The sequence below is a fragment of the Scardinius erythrophthalmus genome (genome assembly GCF_964197995.2).
Source record: "Scardinius erythrophthalmus genome assembly, chromosome: 12".
Classification (NCBI taxonomy): domain Eukaryota; kingdom Metazoa; phylum Chordata; class Actinopteri; order Cypriniformes; family Leuciscidae; genus Scardinius; species Scardinius erythrophthalmus.
This window is the reverse complement of record NC_138232.1, coordinates 12,271,225-12,298,628: the sequence shown is the minus strand read 5'-3', so window position 1 is coordinate 12,298,628 and position 27,404 is coordinate 12,271,225. Positions and strand designations below refer to the sequence as shown.

At 41.6% G+C, this 27,404-nt stretch overlaps 1 protein-coding gene across 1 annotated transcript; it reads right to left on the bottom strand.

Moving 5' to 3' along the window:
• Positions 1–303: 303 nt before the first annotated feature.
• vdrb (vitamin D receptor b) lies at positions 304–27,404 on the bottom strand. The gene is made up of 9 exons (XM_081379977.1): positions 24,217–27,404; positions 9,359–9,503; positions 9,069–9,199; positions 7,533–7,717; positions 5,711–5,810; positions 3,952–4,138; positions 3,034–3,185; positions 1,918–2,034; positions 304–1,808 (listed from the first exon to the last, which is right to left on the bottom strand). Exons 2-9 carry the CDS (start codon positions 9,499–9,501, stop codon positions 1,555–1,557), a joined length of 1,269 nt encoding a protein of 422 aa, XP_081236103.1. The 5' UTR covers positions 9,502–9,503; positions 24,217–27,404; the 3' UTR covers positions 304–1,554.

Here is a 27,404-nt window from a genome sequence, read left to right as displayed (position 1 = left end):
TATTTCAACCCAAAATAAAAAAAGAATTTTTTTTTGCAATGTTACAATATTGTCATTCATTTTTTCCAATTAATTATATTTATTAAGAACATTTTCTGACAAGTTTTCATTACTGTAATGTGAAAAAAAGTTATTAATACGTTTGTGAATACGAAGAAAAAAAGAAATATTATTTAAAATGTTAAGCATGTATAGATAATTGTAATCTAAATATATATATATATATATATATATATATATATATATATATATATATATATATATTAAAAAAAATCTAGATTACAATTATCTATACATATCTATATATAATTTCTTTTTCATATTACAGTAATTAAAATTACATTTGGGGGGATTTTTTTTTCTTTTGGCTTGAAATATGAGAACCTAGAACTTTTTTATTATAGCTTTGTACTTGTGAAACGTACTATAAATGAAAAAAAAAAAAAAATCATGATAAAAAGCATTCAGGATATTGAGGATTTCATGTGGAAAAACAAATGTGATGACTAATGAAGAAGGTTAAAGCTTTGTTAGGGAAAAATGCAATTAGTTGGATTAATCTGGAAAAAAAAATGAAAAGAAAAAAAGTCTAAAAGAAAAAATGAATGATGGAATGCAAGAGCTGAGAAATATGTAACCTATAGGATTTACAGTTGTGACTTCGCAACGATGTAAAGAACAGAGGTAAAGCTCTTAGTTAAAAAAAAAACAAACAAAAAAAAACAATGGTTCCAATTCCTGTGTGTTTGCATAAACGCGCAGTTAGATTGTAGTCTTTACATATTAATTATAGCAAGCCAGGGCTGCAGGGTCTTTCTCTGCTAGATTCTACCTTAAGCCACAAGAAGCGCTTATATTAAACTCTATTTACACTAATTGAAAAAGGTAAGAATATAGATACCAAGTCCTATTTACAGGTTAGCTGTGTGGCAAGCGCTAATGCTGCCCTAACCACTTTGCAGAGGCGTCAGATAATAGGCCAATCACAGCAGAGGCAAACATTAGAGAAGACAGCCATTGTGTAGCAACCTATCAGAGCTCTGGAGGCAGAGGAAGGGGGCGGAGCTGCCGTTTAATTGGTTAAGTGGCTAGGCGAGGGGTGAGTTGGGTGAGCTGTGTGCTTGCATTAGTATTTTTAACCCTGTGCATTTAAAGGCAGGAGGTGAAGAGATGGGACATCAGCAGTAGTGGACAGCGCTTTGGGGACCATGCAGAGGTTTAGAACAGGACCGCACACTCACACTCTCATCCTACACATGCAGTGTAATACTGTTGGCTATTGATAATACAGTAAAATTATTACTGTATTGAGTTGCCACAGTGAAAAACACCATGACCTTACATACAACAAACAAGAGGAAACATCTATGGCACTCCCTTAGCCGATCTGAAAATGATGAGGGATACACACACACACACAAACACACATCACTCACAAACTTCGTCCTGGAAACTCTGTATGCATTATAAGGTGATTGTCCGTACATTCACTCCACACCTCTCCGGGTCACACCGTTTAACCCGCACATCTTGGATCTGACTCGGGTGAAGTTACTAGGTGACCTGTCCTCCGAATACTTCCAGCACCAGAGGGGTCAGCTGCATGCTGTGTTCGGGCTGGAAAGAAAGGGAGCGGTACTGCTTGGAGTGCTCTTCGTTCAGGCTACGGAGGTCCGCCAGCTTCTGGATCATCTTAGCATAGAGCAGACGGCCCCCAGGGTGATGCGCGAGGATGTACGCCTGCAGGACCTCAGATAACCTGTCCTGCAACGCTTCCACTCGCACGTGGTCCTGCACACCGGGCCGGTCTACGAGCACACAAACACAGACAAATGAGATTCCTGTTTGCAAGCATGGGCATGTTTTTAAAATGTCTAAGTCTGTCTAATGTTTAGCATATTGTGAATACACACTGACCTGGAGACAGCAGACAAATGCCCATCAGCAGCACATGTTCCTCCTCATGTAGGTTGAGCTTTTTTAAGCCCACCTGAAACTTCACCAGAGGCTCCAACAGCTCCAGAGTGTGTCCAGCTGCGCCCCCAAACATACACAAAACCAAGATGATTTCATAAGGCATAACCACGGGTGCTGTTCATCACAAACTAAGGACATTTTTTAAAATTTAATTATTATTTTTGAGAACCCAAATGTGATTGGATTTAAAAAAAAAATGCTGTACAAAAAATAATTAATTGTTAGTTCATGATATCTAATGGTAATGAATTGTAAAAAGTAACCCAAACTTCTTTTTGTAAAGTGTCTGTGCTATATTTCTTTAAAAAAAAAGATTGACTTATTTTGGTATTAATCATCAATACAAAGATTTGCATACATTTTCAAGTGTGGTATAAGTGTCAAAATATTTTTTGCAGCCAGTGTAATTTTCTCCATGCATAAAACTAAAAAAAAAAAAAAAAAAAATGTTTTAAAAATAAAAATAACACATTTCACCTTTAACCTGCAATGCACTTTTAGAAGATTAACTGCTAATGAGAAATAAAATACAGTAAAACTTCCTCTTCAAAATCAAGGAAAACTTAACATAACATGCAACTGTTCAGTGTTATTTTAGTATGATTACATATTACTGCAGTATTTATTAATGTTTTAAATTAGCTTTTATATATATATATATATATATATATATATATATATATATATATATATATATATATATATATATATATATATATATATATATATATATATATATATATATATATATATGTGTGTGTGTGTGTGTGTGTATATATATTTTTTTTTTTTTCTTCAGTTTTCATTTTAATTTTTAGTAATTTTGTTATGCGGTCTTTTCATTTTTATTATAGTTTTTAACATTTATATTTTGCTTCAACTTTTTTTTAATTTAAACTCAACTTCAATTTATTTTATTTTAGTTAGTTGCCAAGGCAACATTTCTAATTTTCGTTCAGTTTTTTAAATTATGTAATATCTATATCTTTTGTTTCAGCTTTCAACAATAACAACACTGCAACCAACTGTCTTATCCCTGTGAGCTTGAGTGTGTACCTTTTGTCACATCATTGACGCAGTATTTAAAATCTGGTCCTCCACAGCTCCAACTCATGTCCTCTAGACTGAAAGACTGGTTAGACCTTAGCATGATCACTTCTATAGCACTGGACTTTAGCAAAGCAATCTGATCTTCAGCTGTCAGCTCTCTGAGACACACAAGAACAGACACAAACACATACACGTCAAATGTTGGCTCATGCTGGATTCTGTGAATGGCAGATGTAGAGGGAGTGGGTGAATCCAGTTCAGATAACATGACACTCCTATGGTTACCACAGCAACCTGCGCTCCGTAATGCATATGTATGTACACACATTCTTAGGAAGCGGGAAAATACATGGACGTGCACAGAGGAAGGCGAGAAACATGTACCGAGAGTGACGGTTTAGAAGGTCAAACCTATTTTTATGTTCCTGAGGAAATCAAATAGATGACAGTCATGTCAACAATAACCTGTTGGGAAAATGGTGGAACTTTCCACAAACGAGCACCACTAAATGGATGAAAGGAATATAGAACACCCTTGCTCAGGGTCCACAAAAGATTTCAGTTCCAGGCCTTGTGAAATTAAGAACCAGCCCTTGCCATCAGGGATATTCTGTTGAATTGAGCAAGACAATTCAATTCTGAATTCAAACAAGACTTAGAATTATAATTTACATTCAAATTTAATCAAAGAATTAAATGAATGGAATGGAATTAAAGAAATATAGCTGCTTTAAATGTAGTTTTTAATAAATGATCTAATATATAATTTAATATAAATTAAATAATACATCATTTAATATTACTTTAGTAATCCTTTAGATTACTGTTGAATTTCTTCAAATTGCAATTCAGAAATGAAAGCCATTGTAAACCTAAAAGTAAATGTAAAACGTAAAAGTAAACGAACTCATGAATTTACTTTACCTGAATCCAGGAATCATCTTAGCAAAGCCGATGACTTTTTGAATGCTGTAGGAAACCAGGTCGGCCAGGTGAGGAAGCATGGAAAGACCGGAGCCCTCATCCTCCTTTGAATCCGGACTAGAGCTCAAACCCTGCTCCTGATACATCATCAACAGATTACTCAGATTCATCTTACAATCTCCTGACTCTACAGATGTGGAGAAAGAGATGGGGGGGGGGGGGGGTAGAGAAGAAAAATAATTAATGCTTTTGTTTCATCCCAGCAACCTTCAACAATTCATGTAACACGTACACTGACTGCAGTCTTCCGTTACTTTGCATGAAATAACATTTTTTTTTAATTAATTATTCTTATGGTGGGCCAGTGAAAATGTTGGTAGGGCATGTAAAAATCTGAATCAATGGCCCAGGAAAAAAAATAAATAAATAGACAGGCACACTATTTTAATACACTGGCTTGTAACTCTGTCTACTTTGCTAAATAACAGAAGCGTTATCTCCCCCTTGTGTCTGTTCCAAAATCTGCCATCACCTTATATAATACAGTTGGATAACATACAACTTCTGTTGTGAATATTTAGTGAATTGTATGGAAATAATGTGAAAAAAAATCTACATTTCAGCAATTTTGTGCACATGTGCTGTCATTTAATTGCATTATGTATTATGACTGCACGATTATGAGAAAAATCATATTTGTTGCTTTTTACCCTTGATATTGTAACTGCTTATTCATCTGGATTTTTTTGTTATTCAGATTTGTAATAAATTATGCAAAGCTTGCAAAAAAATCATTGAAGACATCTTTCCCTGCATGTTTCCAGAGGTACACGTGACTGGTTGAGCCTGCTGCTCAGCACAAGCTCACTGACTGTCAGCGTACTGTGTTCTGCACTCTTGCAAACGCCTTCATGACAATAAACAAAGCTGTCAACAGGCAACACAGCCGAATAAATCTCTTACTTACATTTTCCCTATAGAGCAAACAATATCAACATATCTGAACAGCTGAAAAACAATGTTTTGATACAACACGAATAGATATAATTGTAATGCTGTCATTGACACTTTTCACAACGAAGTAAATCAGAAGCAAAAAGCCAGAAAAAAGGAAACATATAAAAACTATGAGAAAAAAACCCCCAAAAAACTGTGAGAAGTAAGATTATGGTCATACCAATTATGCCTAGTAGAGAATTTATAACACATGTCATATTTAATGTAAAAAACAACAACTTGCTGCTTCCTAAACCCTAAGTTATGGGGACTAAAATGTCCCCACAAAGTATTTTTTTTAACTTGTGGGGTCATTCTTTTGGTCCTGATGAGAAAATCAGCATATAAATCATATTAAATTAGGTTTTTTTTTTTTATGTTAAAATGCAGAAAGTTTTCTGTGATGGTAGGTTTAGGGTTAAGGGATACAATATACAGTTTATATAGTATAAAAATCATTATGTCTATGAAAAGTCCCCATAAAACATGGAAATGTGTGTGTGCACGCATGTGAATAGTCTGTTTGTCATTAGAGTGGCTCTCCTGTGACGTCAGGCATGGCGAGATGGACGGAGCCTGCTGTGCATATAAGACACACAAACCTCTAACACACAAACACTCATGCCTGCCTACGCCTCACACTGGGCTGAAAAACATTTCTCAGAATGAACTTTACAGGTGATTTACGCACAAACGACTGTGTGTACATTTGTTTAGCATGTATACACGGGTGTGTGTGTGTGTGTGTGTGTGTGTGTGTCACCTGGAGAGTGGCTGAAGGAGTCTGAGGAGGCGTCTGATAGTGAATGAAGAGACGCGGCTCGGCTGGCACTACGTGTAACTGGACCCTCTCTAACTGGAGGCTGCAACACAAAACACACACATAGACATATGAACGCACTGAACAAATTAGCAATGTATGAATGCCTAATAAACAAAAAGGTGGACCATAAAAGTATTTGAACACTTAAATTATGAATGTCTCTATATTATATAACAAAATATCAAATCAATTACATTTATTTGACACATAAACATTTGGTCAGAAAAAAAGTCAAGGTATGTTAGGTTTCAAATAATACAAATATTGTTTGAAATTATTGTTCGAAAAGTTATCTGGACACTTCGGTTGTCAAATGTTAGTGGAAAATGTTAACGTACTAAACTATGGTTGCTCTACAAGGAGATATATACACCACAGTTTGGGGTTAATAAGATGTTTTTCATTTTGAAAGAAATCAATACTTTTATTCAGCAAGGACACATTAAATCGACCAAAAGTGACAGTAAAGACTTTTTACATTGTTACAAAAATGTATATTTTAATGCAGTTCTTTGGAACATTCTATTATTCATCAAAGAATCCTGACAAAAATGTAGCACGGTTTGCACAAAAATATTATGCAGCAAAACTGTTTTCTAGGGCTGAACAATACATCGAATTTTCATCGTCATCGCGCGATGAACACATCGCAACAGACAGCCTGACACGATGAATAATGCCTGGTTCAGATGACAAGATTTTTGTGTCTGTTACGATAGTCACGGTGTCAGATTACACGATTTTGACTCCTAAAATCTTGTCGTGTCGTGGACAAGAAACATGTCAGACTACGTTGCTTTCCGACCAGTCATCGCGTGCCGTCACACGCACACATTCACTCGCAAACGTTCACTCGCACGCACACACACACTCGCTCGCTCGCGCACACACACTCTCACTGTCCCTCGCTTACTCACTCACTTCACTTCACTTGCGCTCACTCACTCACTCGCTCACACACACACACACACACACACACATACACACTCACTGTCCCTCGCTCACTCACTCGCGCGCGCGCGCGCGCACGCACACACACACACACACTGCTCGCACTCTCGCTCACATACTCAACCCGACCCGTCGTGGAGGACCGTTAAAAAATTAAACATGCTAGTCTTTCTGTTGTGATGTTGTGAAGCATCGCAGACGCTACGTAGGTTGTAGCCCACATATGAGATGAAACGATCGAATCTTGCGTCCCGACGCCCGTTGTCGTTTACGAATCCCCACGACACCCTACGTCAAACGGATCGTGCCAAAACCGCGCTAAAATCGTGTAATCTGAACCAGGCTGGTAATAAGCGTTTGACCTAACATGCAAAGAACCTATTAAAGCACAGTGGGAACAGTATAGCTAACATTCACATTTGAATATTTATCGTAAGTCATATGGTCATCGCAATATTAAACAATGTTATCGCACATCGCAGCTTTTCCTCATATTGTGCAGCTCTACTGTTTTCAACACAAAAATAATAAGAAATGTTCCTTGAGCAGCAAATCAGCACAGAATTATTTCTGAAGGATTGTGTAAAAGGCTGCTGAAAATTGTAACATTTGACTTAAAATCACTTCAGCACCAGTTGGTAGAGAAAAGTTTGTTCTGCACTTGGTTTGATATTTATTATTATTGTATTTTTTTTTAAAGTCACTCAAGAGTACAAAAACACATTGGGGCCACTGTAAAAGAATATATTAAAACTGGTTGAAAATAAGAGAAAGATATGCAGAGGAAAAGAACATAAAAGATTAGATTTACTCTGAAACGTGAGAAGTCAGAGTAGGAATCGTCATAGGTTTTGTGATGCGCATCCACCAGCGTGTCGATGATGTTGCGCTGCTCCTCTGAGAGCCGGGGCTTCTGCGCCTCCCTCTGTGCCTCCTCATCCTTTCTCCTCTGGATCAGATCCTTTTTCCTCTGAACCTCTTCATCCGTCAGGATAACTGAAGGAAAAGACAGACGAGTATCATCACTATACCCATGTACTATCATTTTATTACAGGTAAAATTCATCTAAAAAATAAAATCGAATATTGCATGTTGTTCTCCAGTGTTCTATTATGACCATAATGCATCATAATTTAGTTGTTTGCTGATGATAATCAATAGCTTTAAATTCAGTCTCACAGACACTGATGAGGGGGAGAACAATTCCATAAGACCAATATTTGTAGAAATATATGAGAAAAAACTGAACCACAATATCAAATATAAAAGACCTTTCCCCCCTTTCTAAAACAGCTAAATCTACTGGATATTTTTCTTCATTTCCTACACTAAGCTGATAATAATAATTACTATTCATTTTCAATCTCTCTGAATAAAAACGTAATTATTAATTTTTAAGTTTAACTGAATTTAACATCATTCTCTGTGCCTTCCCTGATATATTCTGGAGCACCAAACAATTTTACAACATGGGGGCGATGTCCTATATAAGAACCTGCATTACTACCAGGATCAAATTGTGACCTTGAGCAATATTCAGGTTTATAGCTATTATGATTGTTTGGGTCAATAAAACATTTCCATCAAATATTGCCGCTTTATGACTTGTTTACTTCAAATTTATCTTATCTTTCTGTGTGTGGTGTTTGTTTAAAAAAACAAGTAATAAAAACTCAGTGAGTGTTTTAGCGCAATTTTCTCACGTCATGGGATCACAACACTAAGAGATAGTAAATCTTTTCCTGGATTTTTTTGGTGCGTTCCCGAGATTAGACCTTCCTTAACATAATGCCGAAAACCCGAAGTCTCTAGGTGGTCTGGTTGAGGAGTAGATAGAAGTGCAAGTTTGGTGCGCACAGACAGAACAGAAATCATGAGTTAACAATCGCAATTTTGTCCGGTGGAAAATTGCGCTAAAAATGGCAACATATAAGCTACACTTTCCGCTGATGATTCTTCAAAACACAAGAGCAATTGAGCATTTCGAAATCCTGAAGTACCTTTCACTTACAAAATGATTAGCAAAGAACTGCCACTCAGGATCATGTGCTCACAAATGGCAAAACTACTTCCTTATCCGAAATATCACTTTGCTAACAGCTTTGTATAAGGGAACTATCATCAATGAACCACCTTACTCGCTTCTGTCTGAAACAACCTTATAAATAACAGTCCCTTCCTGGAGAGCCCTTCAACCCTTCAACACTGTAAAAATGACAGTTGGGACATGTTGAGACTTAGCAAGGTTAAATAAAATCGAAACTATAATTAAAACATTATATAACAAAGTGACTTTGCTACCCGTGATCACTGTTCCAAGATGTGTCATGTTGGCTAGTAACTCACACTCTTTCATCATGCCAATATCCAGGCAACGCTTGAGTCTGCAGGCCTGGCAGTGGCGACGGTTATCTTTAGTGATGGTGCAGCTTCCATTAAAAGGACAGGTAAAACTGGCCTTCCGCTTCATACTGCGCCTAATGAACACACACGCAAAACGCAGACACACAAATTATAAATAGTCTGGCAGAATCACATTGGTTACAGATAATACATGTTAATGTGTTTCTTAATGAACATCGGTGTAAAAATGTGCGAATACCAAATTGGATGAGAGAAAGTGTGTGCGTGTGTACCTGAAGAAGCCTTTGCATCCCTCGCAGGTCATCGCATTAAAGTGAAAGCCAGTGGCTTTGTCTCCACACACACCACAGATCCGTGGAACATTACGGTCAAACTCATCTGGCACTTGAGTGGATGTACTTACGGCTGACTCCATCACTGTAGGAGACGAAGGAGAAGAGACAGTCAGAGACATAAATACAGAATTGTGCATTTATGGGGGTGATGGGAGGAAGAACACTGACTGTGTAATGTACACTACTGGTCAAAGGTCTGGAGTAATTAAGGTTTTTATTAAAGTCTCTTCTGCTCACCAAGGCTGCATTTATTTGATCAAAGATACAGTAAAACAGTTATATTGTGAAAAATGATTCCAATTTAAAAGAACTATTTGAATAAATTTCATGTCACATGATCCTTCAGAAATCATTCTAATATTCTGAATTGGAGAACATTTATGATCATTATCAATGTTGAAAACTCCATAATTTAAAAGTTTAGTGTGAGTACGATTTAAAAAAGAATAAGAAATTTATACTTTTATTTAACAAAAACATCTTAAAATTATCAAACGTGACAGTAAAGACATTTATCATATTCTTTCGAGCTTCCTATTCATCAAAGAATCCTGAAAAAAGTGTCACATTTTCCATAAAAATATTAAGCAGCAAAATCTGTTTTCAACATCGAAAATATTGAAATATCTTATTATTAATAATAATTGAGCACCAATAATAATTGATAAAAACTGAGCACCAAATCAGCATATTAGAATGATTTCTGAAGGATCATGTGACACTGAAGACTGGAGTATTTATTGCTGAATATTCAGCTTTGCCATCAGTGGAATAAATTACATTTTAAAATAGAAAACATTTATTTTAAATTGTAATAAGATTTCGCTATATTACTGTTTTTACAGCATTGGTGGGCATAAGAGATGTCTTTCAAAACCATTGTATTTATTCCAAAGTTTTGACCGGTAGTGTATGTAAGGCAAAAAAAAAAAAAAAAAAAGGAAATTCCCTATTTCTTCAGCACTGACCGACAGCATAACAAAACCACTAATCATAACTGACATTCTTTAGCAAGTGTTGAATAATTAACAATCCTTTAATAGAACAATATATCATTCTGATTAAAGCCATGAGACCAGTATAAAAAACCGAATGGGGGGAAAACAGAGTTCTTTATATAAGCATCACTAATGTATGCGCATTGATAAACAGCGTACGAGATAGAGGGGAATATTAATTAGCTATCAGTGCTAAACCACTGAGAAAGGGCTGGACCGCTCAGAGAATTGGAGTGGTTGTAGGAGACCGCGCAAATGAAAACAAACAGATGTCAGCTTCAAGATCTCCATAGGAAGCTTTTTTCAAAGAATACAAAAAGAGCAAGGTCAGCAAACACATGAACATGATAAAATCATTATAGCTCGATGGAACAACCCATGAGAAAGGGCAGCCATGCTGAAATAAGCAAGAGGTCACAGTGACACGCCAACTCAAACAGGTTAAAAAGCATCAGGGTGATAAGAATATTGTCACAGTAAATGTGTATATGATAACAGCACGTGATTAACCGTTTCACTGTCGTAGAAAATGAAACCAGTAGTTGAGTTGAGATCTATGTGAAAGGTCGCAGGGACATCACAATTCTGTGTACAAACAGGAACAGCACAAACCAAATAAACACAACTATGCATAGAGAGTGATGTCACGGTTTTCCTGTTTTCACTCCTTTTTGTGAGCTTTTCTGTATAAACGCAAAATCTTTCAAATGGTAAATATGCTGAAAGCTTCATGTAGTGCAAGTTCCACAAACACCAGTTCAGGTCTAGTACATTACACACGCACACACATGACGTGACCTCTTCAAGAGAAAGTTTTATTACTCTATTCAAATTACTCTAACGCACACCGAAATCTCACACTAATAAAACCATTTCAAAACACTTCAGCACATAATGATGCATTTATCTAAATTGGGCTGTTCATTTATTCATCTATTCAAAATGTGTGAAACATTTGCAATCCCAGTTTGTGAAGATTTAGTTGGCAGTCAGCCATAAACATGGCACTACTTATGTGCATATTTTGGAAGGTAACCTGCAGATGGATGTTATTTTTCTTGACTTTTCAAGTAATGATAATGATTGTTATTGGTTGTCAATATTTAGACGTCTTCAAAAAGGTGGATGGAAGTAAATCAAATTCAAATGAATAAATAATAAATAAATTATCTATTTACTTTATTAATCAAATTTGTGAACTTTGAAGTATAGGCCTACTGTCAGGGAATTACCAGACTAAAACACAGGTTTATTGCAGCATTAGGATATGAGCACACAGGTAAGTAAACAGGAAAATAGCAGGTTGGGGAGAATAAGTGGACAATAATAGCAGTCTTTACTGTGTTTTTTTTACTGCAGTCCTTGTTGTAGACCAGACCATCATTGAATATGAAGTGTGCACTCTTATAGTGCCCTAGATGGCTAGTAACTGGTGTTAGGAGCGGACGATAGCTGAATGAGTGCAGGTGAGAACCAGGAGGGATGCTGGGAAATGTAGTCTAAAATGCATGTGACAGAACCCCCTTATCCCTCCTAAACGAGCTTTGATCGGCCTCTGTGCCCGTGACGAGGGAGCTTTGATCGGCCTCCGTGCTCGTGACGAGGGTGCTTAGACACCGTGCCCGTGACGAGGGAGCTTTGATCGGTGACCCTGCCTGTGACGAGGGAGCTTTGACTCCGTGCCCATGACAAGGGAGCTTTGATCGGCCTCCGTGCCCGTGACGAGGGAGTTATGATCGGCCTCCATGCCCGTGACGAGGGAGCTTTGACTCCGTGCCAGTGACGAGGGAGCTTTGATCGGTCACTGTGCCCGTGCGAGGGAGCTTTGATCGGTCCCCGTGCCCGTGACAAGGGAGCTTTGATCGGTCACCGTGCCCGTGACGAGGGAGCTTTGATCGGCCTCCGTGCCCGTGCGAGGGAGCTTTGATCGGTCACCGTGCCCGTGACGAGGGAGCTTTGATCGGCCTCTGTGCCCGTGACGAAGGAGCTTTGATTGGCCTCCGTGCCCGTGACGAAGCCTTTGACTCCGTGCCCGTGACGAGGGAGCTTTGACCGGCCTCCGTGCCTGTGACGAGGGAGCTTTGATCAGTCACCGTGCCCGTGATGAGGGAGCTTTGATCGGCCTCCATGCCCGTGACGAGGGAGCTTTGATCGGCCTCTGTGCCTGTGACGAATCCTTTGACTCCGTGCCTGTGACGAGAGAGCTTTGACCGGCCTCCGTGCCTGTGACGAGGGAGCTTTGATCGGCCTCCATGCCCGTGACGAGGGAGCTTTGATCGGCCTCTGTGCCCGTGACGAAGCCTTTGACTCCGTGCCTGTGACGAGAGAGCTTTGACCGGCCTCCGTGCCTGTGACGAGGGAGCTTTGATCGGCCTCTGTGCCCGTGACGAAGCCTTTGACTCCGTGCCTGTGACGAGAGAGCTTTGACCGGCCTCCGTGCCTGTGACGAGGGAGCTTTGATCGGCCTCCGTGCCTGTGACGAGGGAGCTTTGATCAGCCTCCGTGCCTGTGACGAAGCCTTTGACTCCGTGCCCGTGACGAGGGAACTTTGATCGGCCTCCGTGCCCGTGACGAGGGAGCTTTGATCAGCCTCCGTGCCTGTGACGAAGCCTTTGACTCCGTGCCCGTGACGAGGGAGCTTTGACCGGCCTCCGTGCCCGTGACGAGGGAGCTTTGCCCGGCCTCCGTGCCCGTGACGAGGGAGCTTTGATCTGCCTCCATGCCCGTGACGAGGGAGCTTTGATCGGCCTCCGTGCCTGTGACGAAGCCTTTGACTCCGTGCCCGTGATGAGGGAGCTTTGATCGGTCACCGTGCTCGTGGCGAGGGAGCTTTGATCGGCCTCCGTGCTTGTGACGAGGGAACTTTGATCGGCCTCCGTGCCTGTGACGAAGCCTTTGACTGTGACGAATCCTTTGACTCCGTGCCTGTGACGAGAGAGCTTTGACCGGCCTCCGTGCCTGTGACGAGGGAGCTTTGATCGGCCTCCGTGCCCGTGATGAGGGAGCTTTGATCAGCCTCCGTGCCTGTGACGAAGACTTTGACTCCGTGCCTGTGACGAGGGAGCTTTGACCGGCCTCCGTGCCCGTGACGAGGGAGCTTTGATCAGCCTCCGTGCCTGTGACGAAACCTTTGACTCCGTGCCCGTGACGAGGGAGCTTTGATCTGCCTCCATGCCCATGACGAGGGAGCTTTGATCGGCCTCCGTGCCTGTGACGAAGCCTTTGACTCCGTGCCCGTGACGAGGGAGCTTTGACCGGCCTCCGTGCCTGTGACGAGGGAGCTTTGATCAGTCACCGTGCCCGTGATGAGGGAGCTTTGACCGGCCTCCGTGCCCGTGACGAGGGAGCTTTGATCAGCCTCCGTGCCTGTGACGAAGCCTTTGACTCCGTGCCCGTGACGAGGGAGCTTTGCCCGGCCTCCGTGCCTGTGACGAGGGAGCTTTGATCTGCCTCCATGCCCGTGACGAGGGAGCTTTGATCGGCCTCCGTGCCTGTGACGAAGCCTTTGACTCCGTGCCCGTGATGAGGGAGCTTTGATCGGTCACCGTGCTCGTGGCGAGGGAGCTTTGATCGGCCTCCGTGCTTGTGACGAGGGAGCTTTGATCGGCCTCTGTGCCCGTGACGAAGCCTTTGACTCCGTGCCTGTGACGAGGGAGCTTTGCCCGGCCTCCGTGCCTGTGACGAGGGAGCTTTGATCTGCCTCCATGCCCGTGACGAGGGAGCTTTGATCAGCCTCCGTGCCTGTGACGAAGCCTTTGACTCCGTGCCCGTGACGAGGGAGCTTTGCCCGGCCTCCGTGCCTGTGACGAGGGAGCTTTGATCTGCCTCCATGCCCGTGACGAGGGAGCTTTGATCGGCCTCCGTGCCTGTGACGAAGCCTTTGACTCCGTGCCCGTGATGAGGGAGCTTTGATCGGTCACCGTGCTCGTGGCGAGGGAGCTTTGATCGGCCTCCGTGCTTGTGACGAGGGAACTTTGATCGGCCTCCGTGCCTGTGACGAAGCCTTTGACTCCGTTCCCGTGACGAGGGAGCTTTGACCGGCCTCCATGCCCGTGACGAGGGAGCTTTAACCGGCCTCCGTGCCTGTGACGAGGGAGCTTTGATCGGCCTCCGTGCCCGTGACGAGGGAGCTTTGATGGGCTTCCGTGCCTGTGACGAAGCCTTTGACTCCGTGCCCGTGATGAGGGAGCTTTGATCGGTCACCGTGCTCGTGGCGAGGGAGCTTTGATCGGCCTCCGTGCTTGTGACGAGGGAGCTTTGATCGGCCTCTGTGCCCGTGACGAAGCCTTTGACTCCGTGCCTGTGACGAGAGAGCTTTGACCGGCCTCCGTGCCTGTGACGAGGGAGCTTTGATCGGCCTCCGTGCCTGTGACGAGGGAGCTTTGATCAGCCTCCGTGCGTGTGACGAAGCCTTTGACTCCATGCCCATGACGAGGGAGCTTTGACCGGCCTCCGTGCCCGTGACGAGGGAGCTTTGCCCGGCCTCCGTGCCTGTGACGAGGGAGCTTTGATCTGCCTCCATGCCCGTGACGAGGGAGCTTTGATCGGCCTCCATGCCCGTGACGAGGGAGCTTTGATCGGCCTCTGTGCCCGTGACGAAGCCTTTGACTCCGTGCCTGTGACGAGAGAGCTTTGACCGGCCTCCGTGCCTGTGACGAGGGAGCTTTGATCGGCCTCTGTGCCCGTGACGAAGCCTTTGACTCCGTGCCTGTGACGAGAGAGCTTTGACCGGCCTCCGTGCCTGTGACGAGGGAGCTTTGATCGGCCTCCGTGCCTGTGACGAGGGAGCTTTGATCAGCCTCCGTGCCTGTGACGAAGCCTTTGACTCCGTGCCCGTGACGAGGGAACTTTGATCGGCCTCCGTGCCCGTGACGAGGGAGCTTTGATCAGCCTCCGTGCCTGTGACGAAGCCTTTGACTCCGTGCCCGTGACGAGGGAGCTTTGACCGGCCTCCGTGCCCGTGACGAGGGAGCTTTGCCCGGCCTCCGTGCCCGTGACGAGGGAGCTTTGATCTGCCTCCATGCCCGTGACGAGGGAGCTTTGATCGGCCTCCGTGCCTGTGACGAAGCCTTTGACTCCGTGCCCGTGATGAGGGAGCTTTGATCGGTCACCGTGCTCGTGGCGAGGGAGCTTTGATCGGCCTCCGTGCTTGTGACGAGGGAACTTTGATCGGCCTCCGTGCCTGTGACGAAGCCTTTGACTCCGTTCCCGTGACGAGGGAGCTTTGACCGGCCTCCATGCCCGTGACGAGGGAGCTTTAACCGGCCTCCGTGCCTGTGACGAGGGAGCTTTGATCGGTCACCGTGCTCGTGACGAGGGAACTTTGATCGGCCTCCGTGCCCGTGACGAGGGAGCTTTGATCGGCCTCCGTGCCTGTGACGAAGCCTTTGACTCCGTGCCCGTGACGAGGGAGCTTTGACCGGCCTCCGTGCCCGTGACGAGGGAGCTTTAACCGGCCTCCATGCCTGTGAAGAGGGAGCTTTGATCGGTCACCGTGACGAGGGAGCTTTGATCGGCCTCCGTGCCTGTGACGAAAGCTTTGACTCCGTGCCCGTGACGAGGGAGCTTTGACCGGCCTCCGTGCCCGTGACGAGGGAGCTTTAACCGGCCTCCGTGCCTGTGACGAGGGAGCTTTGATCGGTCACCATGCCCGTGCGAGGGAGCTTTGATCGGTCACCATGCCCGTGACGAGGGAGCTTTGATCGGCCTCCGTGCCTGTGACGAAGCCTTTGACTCCGTGCCCGTGACGAGGGAGCTTTGTTTGGCCTCCGTGACGAGGGAGCTTTGATCGGCCTCCGTGCCTGTGACGAAGCCTTTGACTCCATGCCCGTGACGAGGGAGCTTTGACCGGCCTCCGTGCCCGTGACGAGGGAGCTTTAACCGGCCTCCGTGCCTGTGACGAGGGAGCTTTGATCGGTCACCATGCCCGTGACGAGGGAGCTTTGATCAGCCTCCGTGCCCGTGACGAAGCCTTTGACTCCGTGCCCGTGACGAGGGAGCTTTCACCGGCCTCTGTGCCTGTGACGAGGGACCTTTGATCGGTCACCGTGCCCGTGCGAGGGAGCTTTGATCGGTCACCATGCCCGTGACGAGGGAGCTTTGATCGGCCTCCGTGCCCGTGACGAGGGAGCTTTGATGAGTGATGATGGAGCATGAACTGGGAGGATTTCAGAGACAGGTGGAGATTTGATCGGCCTCCGTGCTCGTGACGAGGGTGCTTAGACACCGTGCTCGTGACGAGGGAGCTTTGACCGGCCTCCGTGCCTGTGGCGAGGGAGCTGTGATCGGTCACCATGCCCGTGCGAGGGAGCTTTGATCGGCCTCCGTGCCCGTGACGAAACCTTTGACTCCGTGCCCATGACGAGGGAGCTTTGACCGGCCTCCGTGCCCGTGACGAAGCCTTTGACTTCCGCTGTGATGACCGCTGGCTCCTGAAGGACTGGAGTGAACTGGGGTGGCTGTGACTGAGGGGCAATGATGTCTTCAATTGTTTCACCTACTGCGAAGGAGGATCCACTCAGCCACTGCACATATTCAATGTATTGCTCCAGGAAACACGTGCTAGTCGCCGCCGAAATTTGTTGCAAAAAGATAATCATCCAAACCACTCCAGAAGATTATAGGGTATCATCGTTCCATGGCACCAATAGGGAGAGCTCAAGGAACTCCTCCACATAGACTTCGACCGGTCAGCCATCTTGTGAGATGAAGAGGAGCAAATCGGCGGGGTGGACTGGTGAATCTGTCTGTGCTCATATTGCTGTTTGCTTTCAGGTAATTATCAGACTCAAAGGCAGATAGACAGTGAAAACCAGACAGGTTTATTGCAACATTAGGATGTGAGTGCATAGGTAAGTAAATGGGAATATAGCAGGTTGAGGAGAATGATTGGATAATAACAGAATAGTGTTGCAGGTGCAGGAGGAGATCGCAGATACATGGACGGTGAACGTGGAGAGAACACTTCCCGGGATGGTCCAGACAGGTGAGTATACTGGTTAGGGTAGAGGCTTACTGGAGTGTAAGAGGGATCACTAGAGAAATGGAGATCAAGGGGCAGGTAGAAGATCGCTGGGGAATTGTTGGGAAATCGTCAAAGTGGAATTTATTTCAAAGAAAGTAATGATAAAGATATAATCTTAAGTCATTTTTACTTTATACATGCTTGTATAAGCATTCACATATCGGTGCGGTCAAGTGCAGGAAAAAAGTCATTGCGTTTCTTTATTCAGGATTGTGCCTAATTTCTCAACAGCCTGTAGAAAAAATAAATATTTTAAATAATGAAGTAGACTTAGTGAAGTGAGCTGTATGACTGATTAGCCTAGCTATACAATACAGTCCTTACCAACTAATATTATAAACAATAACATTCAAGGTGCAACACAAAAAGACAGAAGGATAGGACAATGTTTGGCAACCCCCGGGTAATCATTTAATACTATAATACTATTCACCTGAAAATAAAAACAAGGGTCACACTTTTCAATATAGCTGCTCAATATTGGAAAAAAAACGGACATTGCGATTTTTTTTTTTTTTTGCAATATATTTTGTGGTATGAAAACACGTTCAGATGATAAACTCTCGCTCTATGATGGTTAAACTTTGCAATGGGAATCACATGAATTTCGAACTGTGGTGCCAGGTCTGCACAGATCAACTACGACCCCAATATTTGACATCGCACATCCTGCGATTTGACTTTCGCGGCTACACACATCGCGATATCGATGTTACAAAATATATTGTGCAGCCCAAGTAACACTTAATTTTAGGTGTCTTGTCTTTAACTACTATGTACTAAAATCATACTTTTTAGGGACAATTTTCTTATTAGGTACAATGTTCACTTTTGCTGCTATTGAGGTGGGATATGGAAAAGATTAAGGACAGGTTTGGTGGTATGGTTAGGTCTAAGGGGGGGTTAAGGTGTAAGGGAGGGGTCAACAGTGTAATTATAGATGTAATTACAGAAACTAATTACAGCTGTAATTACATGATGGTATTTTTTAAATATAAGCACAATGTAACAACATGCATATACACAGTAAGTGCTTTCTATCAAATGATTAATTGAAATGTTAGAACATAGTAGTTTAATACACTTGATATAAAGTGGGACCAAAACAAGAATATAAAGCTGAAAGTCTCACAGAATTCTCTTTCCTTTTAAAAAAGGATGCTAATTGCAAATTGTTAGATAAATTTAGTCCTTGCTTTTTCAAGTCTCCAAAATCATTAACTGTGTATGCACACTGTGTGTTTTGTTGAGATTCTGGACTGTGCACAATGCACATGCCACATCTCCACTTTTCGCACTTCAGTATATGGCTCTTGTTATCAATGCACACATAGCATGAAAGAGATAAGAGACTTTCAGAAAATGTTAAATGTGTCTCAACTGGGCAGTCAGGTTAATGTTCCATCTTATGCCACATAGCATCTTATGAACTCTTTTTATTTTAGGTCTGGACATGTGAAGACGGCATGACTGACACTTTGACTGTGGCCTCACTATATGTATGACCGTGCTGCCCTTTAAGGTAGTGCAGAGTTAATGATTGAATGGACTGAAGCATCACATAGCACTAACAAGTATGTAGGCCAAGGTGTACGAGAAAGATTGTCCCTCTTCAGAAGGATGACCTGGTTGTGAATTTAATGGCCTGTTTATTATATAAAAGAACATGATGTACACCGGAGAAGATCAGCATCGAAATGACATGCATTATCATTATCTTTTAATCAAAATTGAAAACAAGGATTGACTGAGAATTGACTTTGACCTTCTCAACACACACAAAAAAAAAAAAGAGCAAAGTCATTGTGGATAAACACGGATTAGCATATTCCATAACATATTGCTAGTGGTAATTGTGTAACATACAGTTTTCATGCTACAGTAACTCTATAACATGTAACTATGGTGATACCTTAACCGTCATGCGTAACTATGGTTCCTTCGCAATAAATACTTCTAGTAACTGCATAATGTGGTTCGACTTTGTAACGAGTGCAACATTTAAACATAGTTAGGTCATAAATTTAAGTAAACAGAGAAAAGCACCACAGCCCTTACAGCAGAGGTCGAGGGGCGCCTGTATGCAGGACAGGACAGAGATGCTGTCAGGGTTTCATAAACCTTCATTAGCTATGACAACAGACAGAGACAGACTCACAAGGCAGGAATGCCAGGCCTGGCATAGAGACCATGTGGAAAACACAGGAACACATGCAACAGCACATACTAAAGCTTCGTAGAAATGTTCTCACACTTGGAGCATCCCGGCAAACTGGCGTTGACGGCTATAATGCAAGAACGATCAGCAGACTCATAAAAACCATAAAAACAGACAGAGACATAGAGACAAACTGTCCTACACATTTCCTCCGCACACACACACGCAAAGGAAATCTGTGCGTATGTGTAGTGTGCAGAGCCAGTTGGGTCAGTTCGGGTCCAGAACACACAGAAACTGCTGTTGTCCTCAAACGAACCTGACTGGAAACACACTGCCAGATTATAACACTGCCACACACTCACACAAAGTCTTTCTCTCACATACACAACACACAAAATTCCACAAGTACACCACACAAATACAAACTTAGACTCATGCCAAGCAACACTCTATGAGGACATGGTAAAGTAATTTTTCTGTCAGATTCTTTCAGAAATTTCCATTTGCTTAAGCTAAAAACATTCACATTATGTGAACATAAGTAATTGTTTATAGTAGATGCTTAACCACAGACAGCATTTACATTAACATACCGCTCAGGAGCCGGAACAGCCGATGTATTCCTTAAAAATCAAGCTGGTTTAGATTTAACTTCAAGAAATGTGGTAAACTTGAGGAGAAACACAAATTCAATCCGGTTCAAATCCGGTCCTGGAGGGCCACTGCCCTGCAGAGTTTATTTCCAGCCCTAATCAAACACGCCTGAACAAGCTAGTCAAAGCCTTCAGATTTACTAGAAAATTGCAGGAACGTGAGTTCGATCATGGTTTGAGCTAAACTCTGCAGGACAGTGGCCCTCCAGGGCTGGATTTGAGGAACCCTGATATAGGCAAACATCACATCCTCAAAGGACAAACATTTTTGCATAAACACTATTTAAAGGGATAGTTCGCCCTAATAGTTCGATAGTTTCTAATGACAGAATTTAAATGAAAATTCTGTCATTAGAAATGGAAATATTTTGAGTTTTTCTTTTCTCAAAACTATCCGTTCTGTTCTGCAAAATGTATTCTTTTATGTTCCATTGAATAAGCAAAAGTCACACAGGTTTGGAACGACATGGTGAGTAAATGATGATAAAATTAAAATTTTGGGGGTACCATCTCTTTAATACAGTGGAGAACGCTGCATTGCTACATTGTGAAGAAGAACCTCAAATGAGCCTCAACAACATCAACTTCTGATTGCGACATTATTTTTGTGTAATGACCATTATAATTATAATTTATGTATTTATCTGGTTATTAATATGTAATTAGGGTGATACAAAATCCCTCCGCTTCATGATAATGACTGACTGAAGGCTATATTATGCCTTACATACTAGAAACTATGCAAGGGAAAGAAATGTAAAAAAAATTATCATACATCTGTGTCAAGCATCTGAGCAAATAGTACCAATCCACAGTAGCTGAAGATATGCTGCGCAAAGACATACATTAATCATTTATCGTTCCATCATGCTGAAAAACCTCCACACACTGAACATCAATTATTTCTGAACTGTTAAATTCACCATAAGCAAACAAATATTATTTATAAAAAGATGCAAAAACAAAGATAGCACTGTAAAACATTAGCCACAGTAAACAAACAAGCATCAGGCCAACACTGTTCAGGTTACATTACTAAATGGCCTGAAGTCAAAATTAGCTGTTTGCTAATGAGAAATCTTTCTCAGCTGTGAATAGTCTCTTTACGTATTCGTCTTTGGTTACCCTTGCCATAACGCGACCACTCACTCTGCTCATGCAAAACACGGGGCAAGAACACACACATGACCAGAAAAGTGTAACTGACTCCTCCTTCCTCTTTCCTCCCTTTTCCCTCCTTCCGTACAGGGGGTCTTTCTACCCTGTGTCCAATCCCAGTGGTCTGCATGCACACACACGCATACACACACACACACACACACACACACACATACAGAGCCAATGTTCCCCTTCAATGGGCCTCTCTACAGGGCTACAGTCAAGGCCTCACAGCTTCTGCCTAGAGTTACAGAAACTACACACAGGCCCACACATTCCAGCCTCTGAAATGAGCACCGCCACAATAACAACCTAAACATCACAATCCAGTTACTTTAAACAAAAGAAACATATCATCAGTGCAACCTACATAGAGCAAGACATGTACAAATGAAGGTCCAGTATGGCACAGGCTCAGACACTATAGTGATTGTGAACATAATATACAGGTGCATGGAAACTCTGGAGCATACTGAACACGTATCCTGTATAGAGTAATATAAATTTTGCTGCTGCGGTACATAATCTGGAGCTCAGCACAAAACAAATCCATGTATTTTTAATAACTTATCCAGCACTGATAATCTAATAAAATTAACAAAAATTAAGAGAAAGAGGACAAAATTAGATATGCGTATAGTTTGTGTATGTATACATTACAGATCAAAAGTTGTATAAAAAACTCTCACTAAGAGAGTAGAAATGTTCATTTTTATTGCATTTATTGGACCAAAAAAGCAGTAAAAACAGTAATTATGTGAAATATTATTACTATTCAAAATAACCGTTTTCTATTTTAATATATTTTAAAGTGTCATTTATTCATGCGATGGATGGCAAAGCTGAATTTTCAGCAGCATCATTACTTTAGTCTTCAGTGTCACATGATCCTTCAGAAATCATTCTAATAGCATATTTGGTGCTCAAGAAACATTTATTTTTTTATCATTGATGATAAAAACAATTGTGCTGCTTAATATTAATGCATCCCTGCTGAATAAAAGTATTCATTTCTTTTTAAAAAAATTACTGACTCCTAACTTTTAAAATGGTAGTGTACAAAAGACAAAGGTACTGAATAAAAGGGAAAGAGGGTTTTGAAATCTTTCCAGGGTATCACGTCTAATCTTGTTACATGGTTGGATATTTCATACTATTTCCACTCAAATTAGAAAATAGCAGACCTGAATTTGCACAATGGAGCATCGTTCACAAAGCAACCACTTTTACCATATGCATTCTAGCCACACAAAACACAAACACATTATCTGATGCAACTAAGGCATAGCCAACCAAGCCATTCAAACGTGGGACAAGGGTAAGCATTACGTTTATTTTGAAAGTCTACTACATGACATAAACCAAATTTTTTTTTTTTTTTTAAATATGTCCAGGTATTTTTCTTTTTACCACGCTTATCTGACATGCCCTAACTAGTTGTCCATTACACTATCAAAATGTCTGTAAAACTAGGGCACAATGTACTCTATAAATATGAAGGAATTTTCTGCATTGTTTTTTACAGGTGTTTTACCTGCATTTTAAATGATGCATTGCATTGTGTTTTAGGGATAGCAGAAATTTCCATAAAATTAATGCATAATGTCCTGGCAGAAAAACTACCAGTACATTTTTCGATTTTATTTCTTTACAGTGTAGGAAAGCTGAAAAAGTCCAAGCCCCGTTCAACAGACATGTTAAACAAACTATGCGGACTACAACAGATTCTCAACATACCAACAGCACAATGTGCTTTCATGTGAGTCACACGCTCTCTCTCCACAAGGGCATTATGTTTAACAATACTGCTGAGGTTAATATGATTTATATAGCAGGGTTTTAATAAAGCACTTTTATCATAAGGTTTTATAAAACATATAGACCTCCATTACAAGAAAGCAGTTGGAATAATTATTTTCACTTCAAATTAAACAGGAACAAATAGGCAAGTGCATAATATATCTTGTATTGATGTACATTTAAAAATGCCCATATGTGAAAGCATATGAATGAAAGTTGAATTATATTGTAACTATTCTAATGTATATTAACTAATGATCTACAAAGCATTAATGTATGGTGATATTATCAAAGTAAGTTATTATAAAATGATACCGCAAATACGCTCTCTCACAAAACACTTGTCGGATGTGAATCAGTAGTACACCAAAACCTGCGTTTTTGTTATGAATTCGTAGTTCAGTATATCTCTGACATTACAGTATGTGGTTAGAAAAGTGAGCTAAATCTCTAAAGCAGTAACTTTTAAAGTGCTGGTAAAGCTATAGAAGCGATATTGTCGCTGTGGCTGTATGATGTCGCAGTTACAAATTACTGCAACAGATGAGCTGATACGCAGCTATACAATCAAACAAAATACACTCTTTTTTATTGCTTAGAATAGGATAAATGCTCATTAGCAGGAATTTTCTGCTTTAAGTCATTCTTCGGAACTATCTGTTCTTGGTGGCATGTGCAAAGTTTTCCACGTTGTATAACTTGCCAAGATCGGTGTTTAAATTGCATTCAATCAGTGCAACGAGAAAGATGCATCGAAGACATACAACGAATGAATAAACAAACAGGTATTATAATGACAAACGTGTTTTATCTCAGCAAGTACCACATAAACTCTCTCTCTCTCGCTCTATCTGGAGCTCATGTGCCATGTTAAAAAACAGTCACTTGAGTAGGTTACCTAACATTAGCAGACTAGCAGCTTTTGTTGTGAATTGCATTAGTGTGAGCACAAGGTTCACTTTGATAATAGTGTGTGTCAGAGTAAACAGCTCGCTTCGTACCTGCGTGCAACTTTTCCGATCAAGCGTGATGTGACTTTTGCTGCTTCACTCTAGCCCGTAACTTGTAAATCTTGTTTTTTTTTCACACCGAGAACTTGGCGCCAGCTCACATGCTAGCACGCCGAGAAAACACGCCCACCGCCTCGGCAGCGCAGCCCGCAGAGGGTCGCCTCGCTCCGCGTCCAGCCGCACCGCAGCCCCGTATTCGCGATCGAGCCTCCGGAGGAGCTAGTCGATGAGATGCTAACGAATTACGCTGGCTATTGCAGATTTGCAATCCATCTCGCTAGTCTATGGATTAACTAAAGACAAATAAATCAAAAATATCGGTCGAATCTAAAAGCACCAACAGTTACCTCCGCGCCCCGTGGGTGATTCGCAGTATCCGGACACAAAACAAACTTTGAACCCACGCTGGTTAGGACTGTAAAAATGTTGTACTTGACCCTAAATAGATGGGACTCCGTGTAATTACGCCCCGCCCCGACTCTACCCTGTACGGCGGATTTTCCTCCAAAGACTGTGCTGTGAGCGTTCGTCCGCTGTTTTGGTTGGTGTGACATCCTCTGCCACGCGAGCACTGTTTGGACAGGTCGGTTGTTCGTAAAGCGCGTGGGGACAACTCCCACATTCCACAAGCAAAACACACTCACACGCACAAACCCCACTGCATTCACAGGCAGAGACTGCGCGCGCACACACACACACACATACACTCACGCGCGCGAGGGGTGTGTCATGACGTCAGAGGCATCAACGAGGTAAACAGTTTGTCCGCATGAGGTCGAACATTATGTTCCTGTATATATGTGGAGAAATGTGTGTCAGCCACTTGATCGGTATTGGACTGCATTCAATTAATTCAAAAGAATTTACTCATCCTGTTGCAAACACAATTTTCTTCTTCGTAACACAAAATATGCAGAAGGACTGCACTATTCACTTTCATTGTATGTCAATAAAAAGCTGCAAGGCTATCATTCCCTATCAGAAGGGTGAGTAAATGGTGAGAGAAATTATTATTTTTGTATTTTACTGTTCCTTTAAGAAAAACAAATACAACGCAAACAATTTATGGCCGAGCCCATACTTAACCTAAATTAGCAGTATGCGATTTCCAGTCAATACAGTAACCGCAGTAATTCATGGAAATGTTCAGCCATGCGTGACGGCCAGTCTTTTTAAATATAATATTTTGGTTTGTAAGATGAGTTCATGTTTTTTGGGTGTGTCTGCCTGAGTAATATAGCAGAGGCTTCTGTTTTAGGCCTCGAACGCAGAACACAATGTTGTGTGCGTGTGTGTGTATGCATAAGATCACATGAGGAAATTCATCGCTGTGACACCCAGTGGGAGAAGAAAGGTTTTGTGTCGTGTTTGTGTGCATATAATATCTTAGCAGTAAGGATTGATGGTGAATGTTTAGATAAAGGGAGAGAAACGTGATGGAATCACGTTTGAAGAAAGTAAGATTTTAGTCGTAGGCATGAACGGAAGTAAAAGATACAGAGAGAGGGCCCCTTATGGTTATCCCCTGGCTGTTTCCGTTGTTCTCTCACGGGAACATATGGGCTATTGTCTGGAAATATAGAGGGGCACGTTTAGGGTACCGAGCATTCTTTGTACATGCAATGCAAAGAGAAATAAAAGATTCGGAGGCTTACGGATATATTCGGAATATGTATAGTCTCATTACAATATTAACAAAATAATATGTGAATATATGTGCTTGTGATGTTTAATCTGGTCTTGTGACCTTCAGATGACTCTTATGGTGTTCACCTATAAAAGATCCCTCTCGCCCCTCCGTTTGCTAAAGACCGATAATAATCTTTTTTTTTCTTTTTGCAAAACCTTTGTTCTCTCTCCATTTCTAATGCACAAAATGTTCTGACGGTTACAGTGATGTAACAGGTCATAACCTCTCATTGACTACAAAGATCGCGTTGGAATGTGTGAGGAACAGGAATGCTTCTTCATTTTAGGTCAAAGGTCAAGGACAGCAAGCTAATCGGGATTCTGCGTGGAAATCATATAAAACATGCCTTAAAATACCTTTTTTTAAAGCTATAAATGATAAAAAATATATCAGCAAAACACTTTGTAAACAGCAATTGTAGGCTATTATCACAGTATGCTTTTGTATATGCTTTAATGTTGTGCAACACAAGGAGTTGTTTGTCGGATTCATAGTTAGCATAGTAGTTAGCATAGTAGTTAGCATTTAGATTAATACGTAAATTCAATTAACCCTTTAGCGTTCCTGTAAAATTTGCCCTAAAACGACTAAAAAAGGCATACCTTTTTTGAAAGGGGACACTTTGAGGTTTGTTCCTAAACAGTCAGAATCACTGTAAGTCTTACTGGTATTGAGTAATAGAACTTTGAACACACTAAAAAAGGGGAAAAATAACTTTCTGCCTACCTTTTTTCTTTTTTGTAAACAGATGCCTGCAGGTAACTATAGCTGAGAGCTATAGCTGGAAAACACAATGGGATCACAGCATGAAGCCTTACCAAGCCCAATTTAAAATTTGATTACAGTTGTGTAAAATTAGATAAAACTGGGGTTACACTTTATTTTAAGGTATCCTTGTTACTATGAAATTGCAAAAAATCTTTTGTTGACTGAACTCATATTTTGTTTCTTTTTTTGCATGGGCTTTTCAAGTTTTACTTTTTTTTTTGGAAAAGTATATCTGACAAATTATAAAGTAATCTGATCAAATTAAGTTATGAAAACTTCACTGTAGATTAATTTAAATTGGATAGTTACGAAATCTTCATTTAGTGTAGCAGCAAATCAATATTGACTGTATTAGACTAAAATGGCGAATTAAAATCACAGCAACACATATTTCAATACACAATTGCATTTATTGCAATAACAAACACCTAAAATCAACCACAAAGCTATCTTACGCCTCACTCAATGAATGGCTTATGCTTGCCTCAGTTTCCAAATAAAGCAATAAGAGCATATATCACCAAGCTGGATTAATTTGCTGTAAAAAAATTAATTTAACAAGCTCACCCCACAACATACATTATAGAAACGTCCTTTGTTCAGAACTTTCCTTTCAAAAAGAAACAGTGAAGATTGTTAAAGACCTTTGAATTGACTTCATGACATTTTGAACTCATCAGTGTGAACTCTCTCAAGCTTCAACAAATTTATTTTGTTCTCT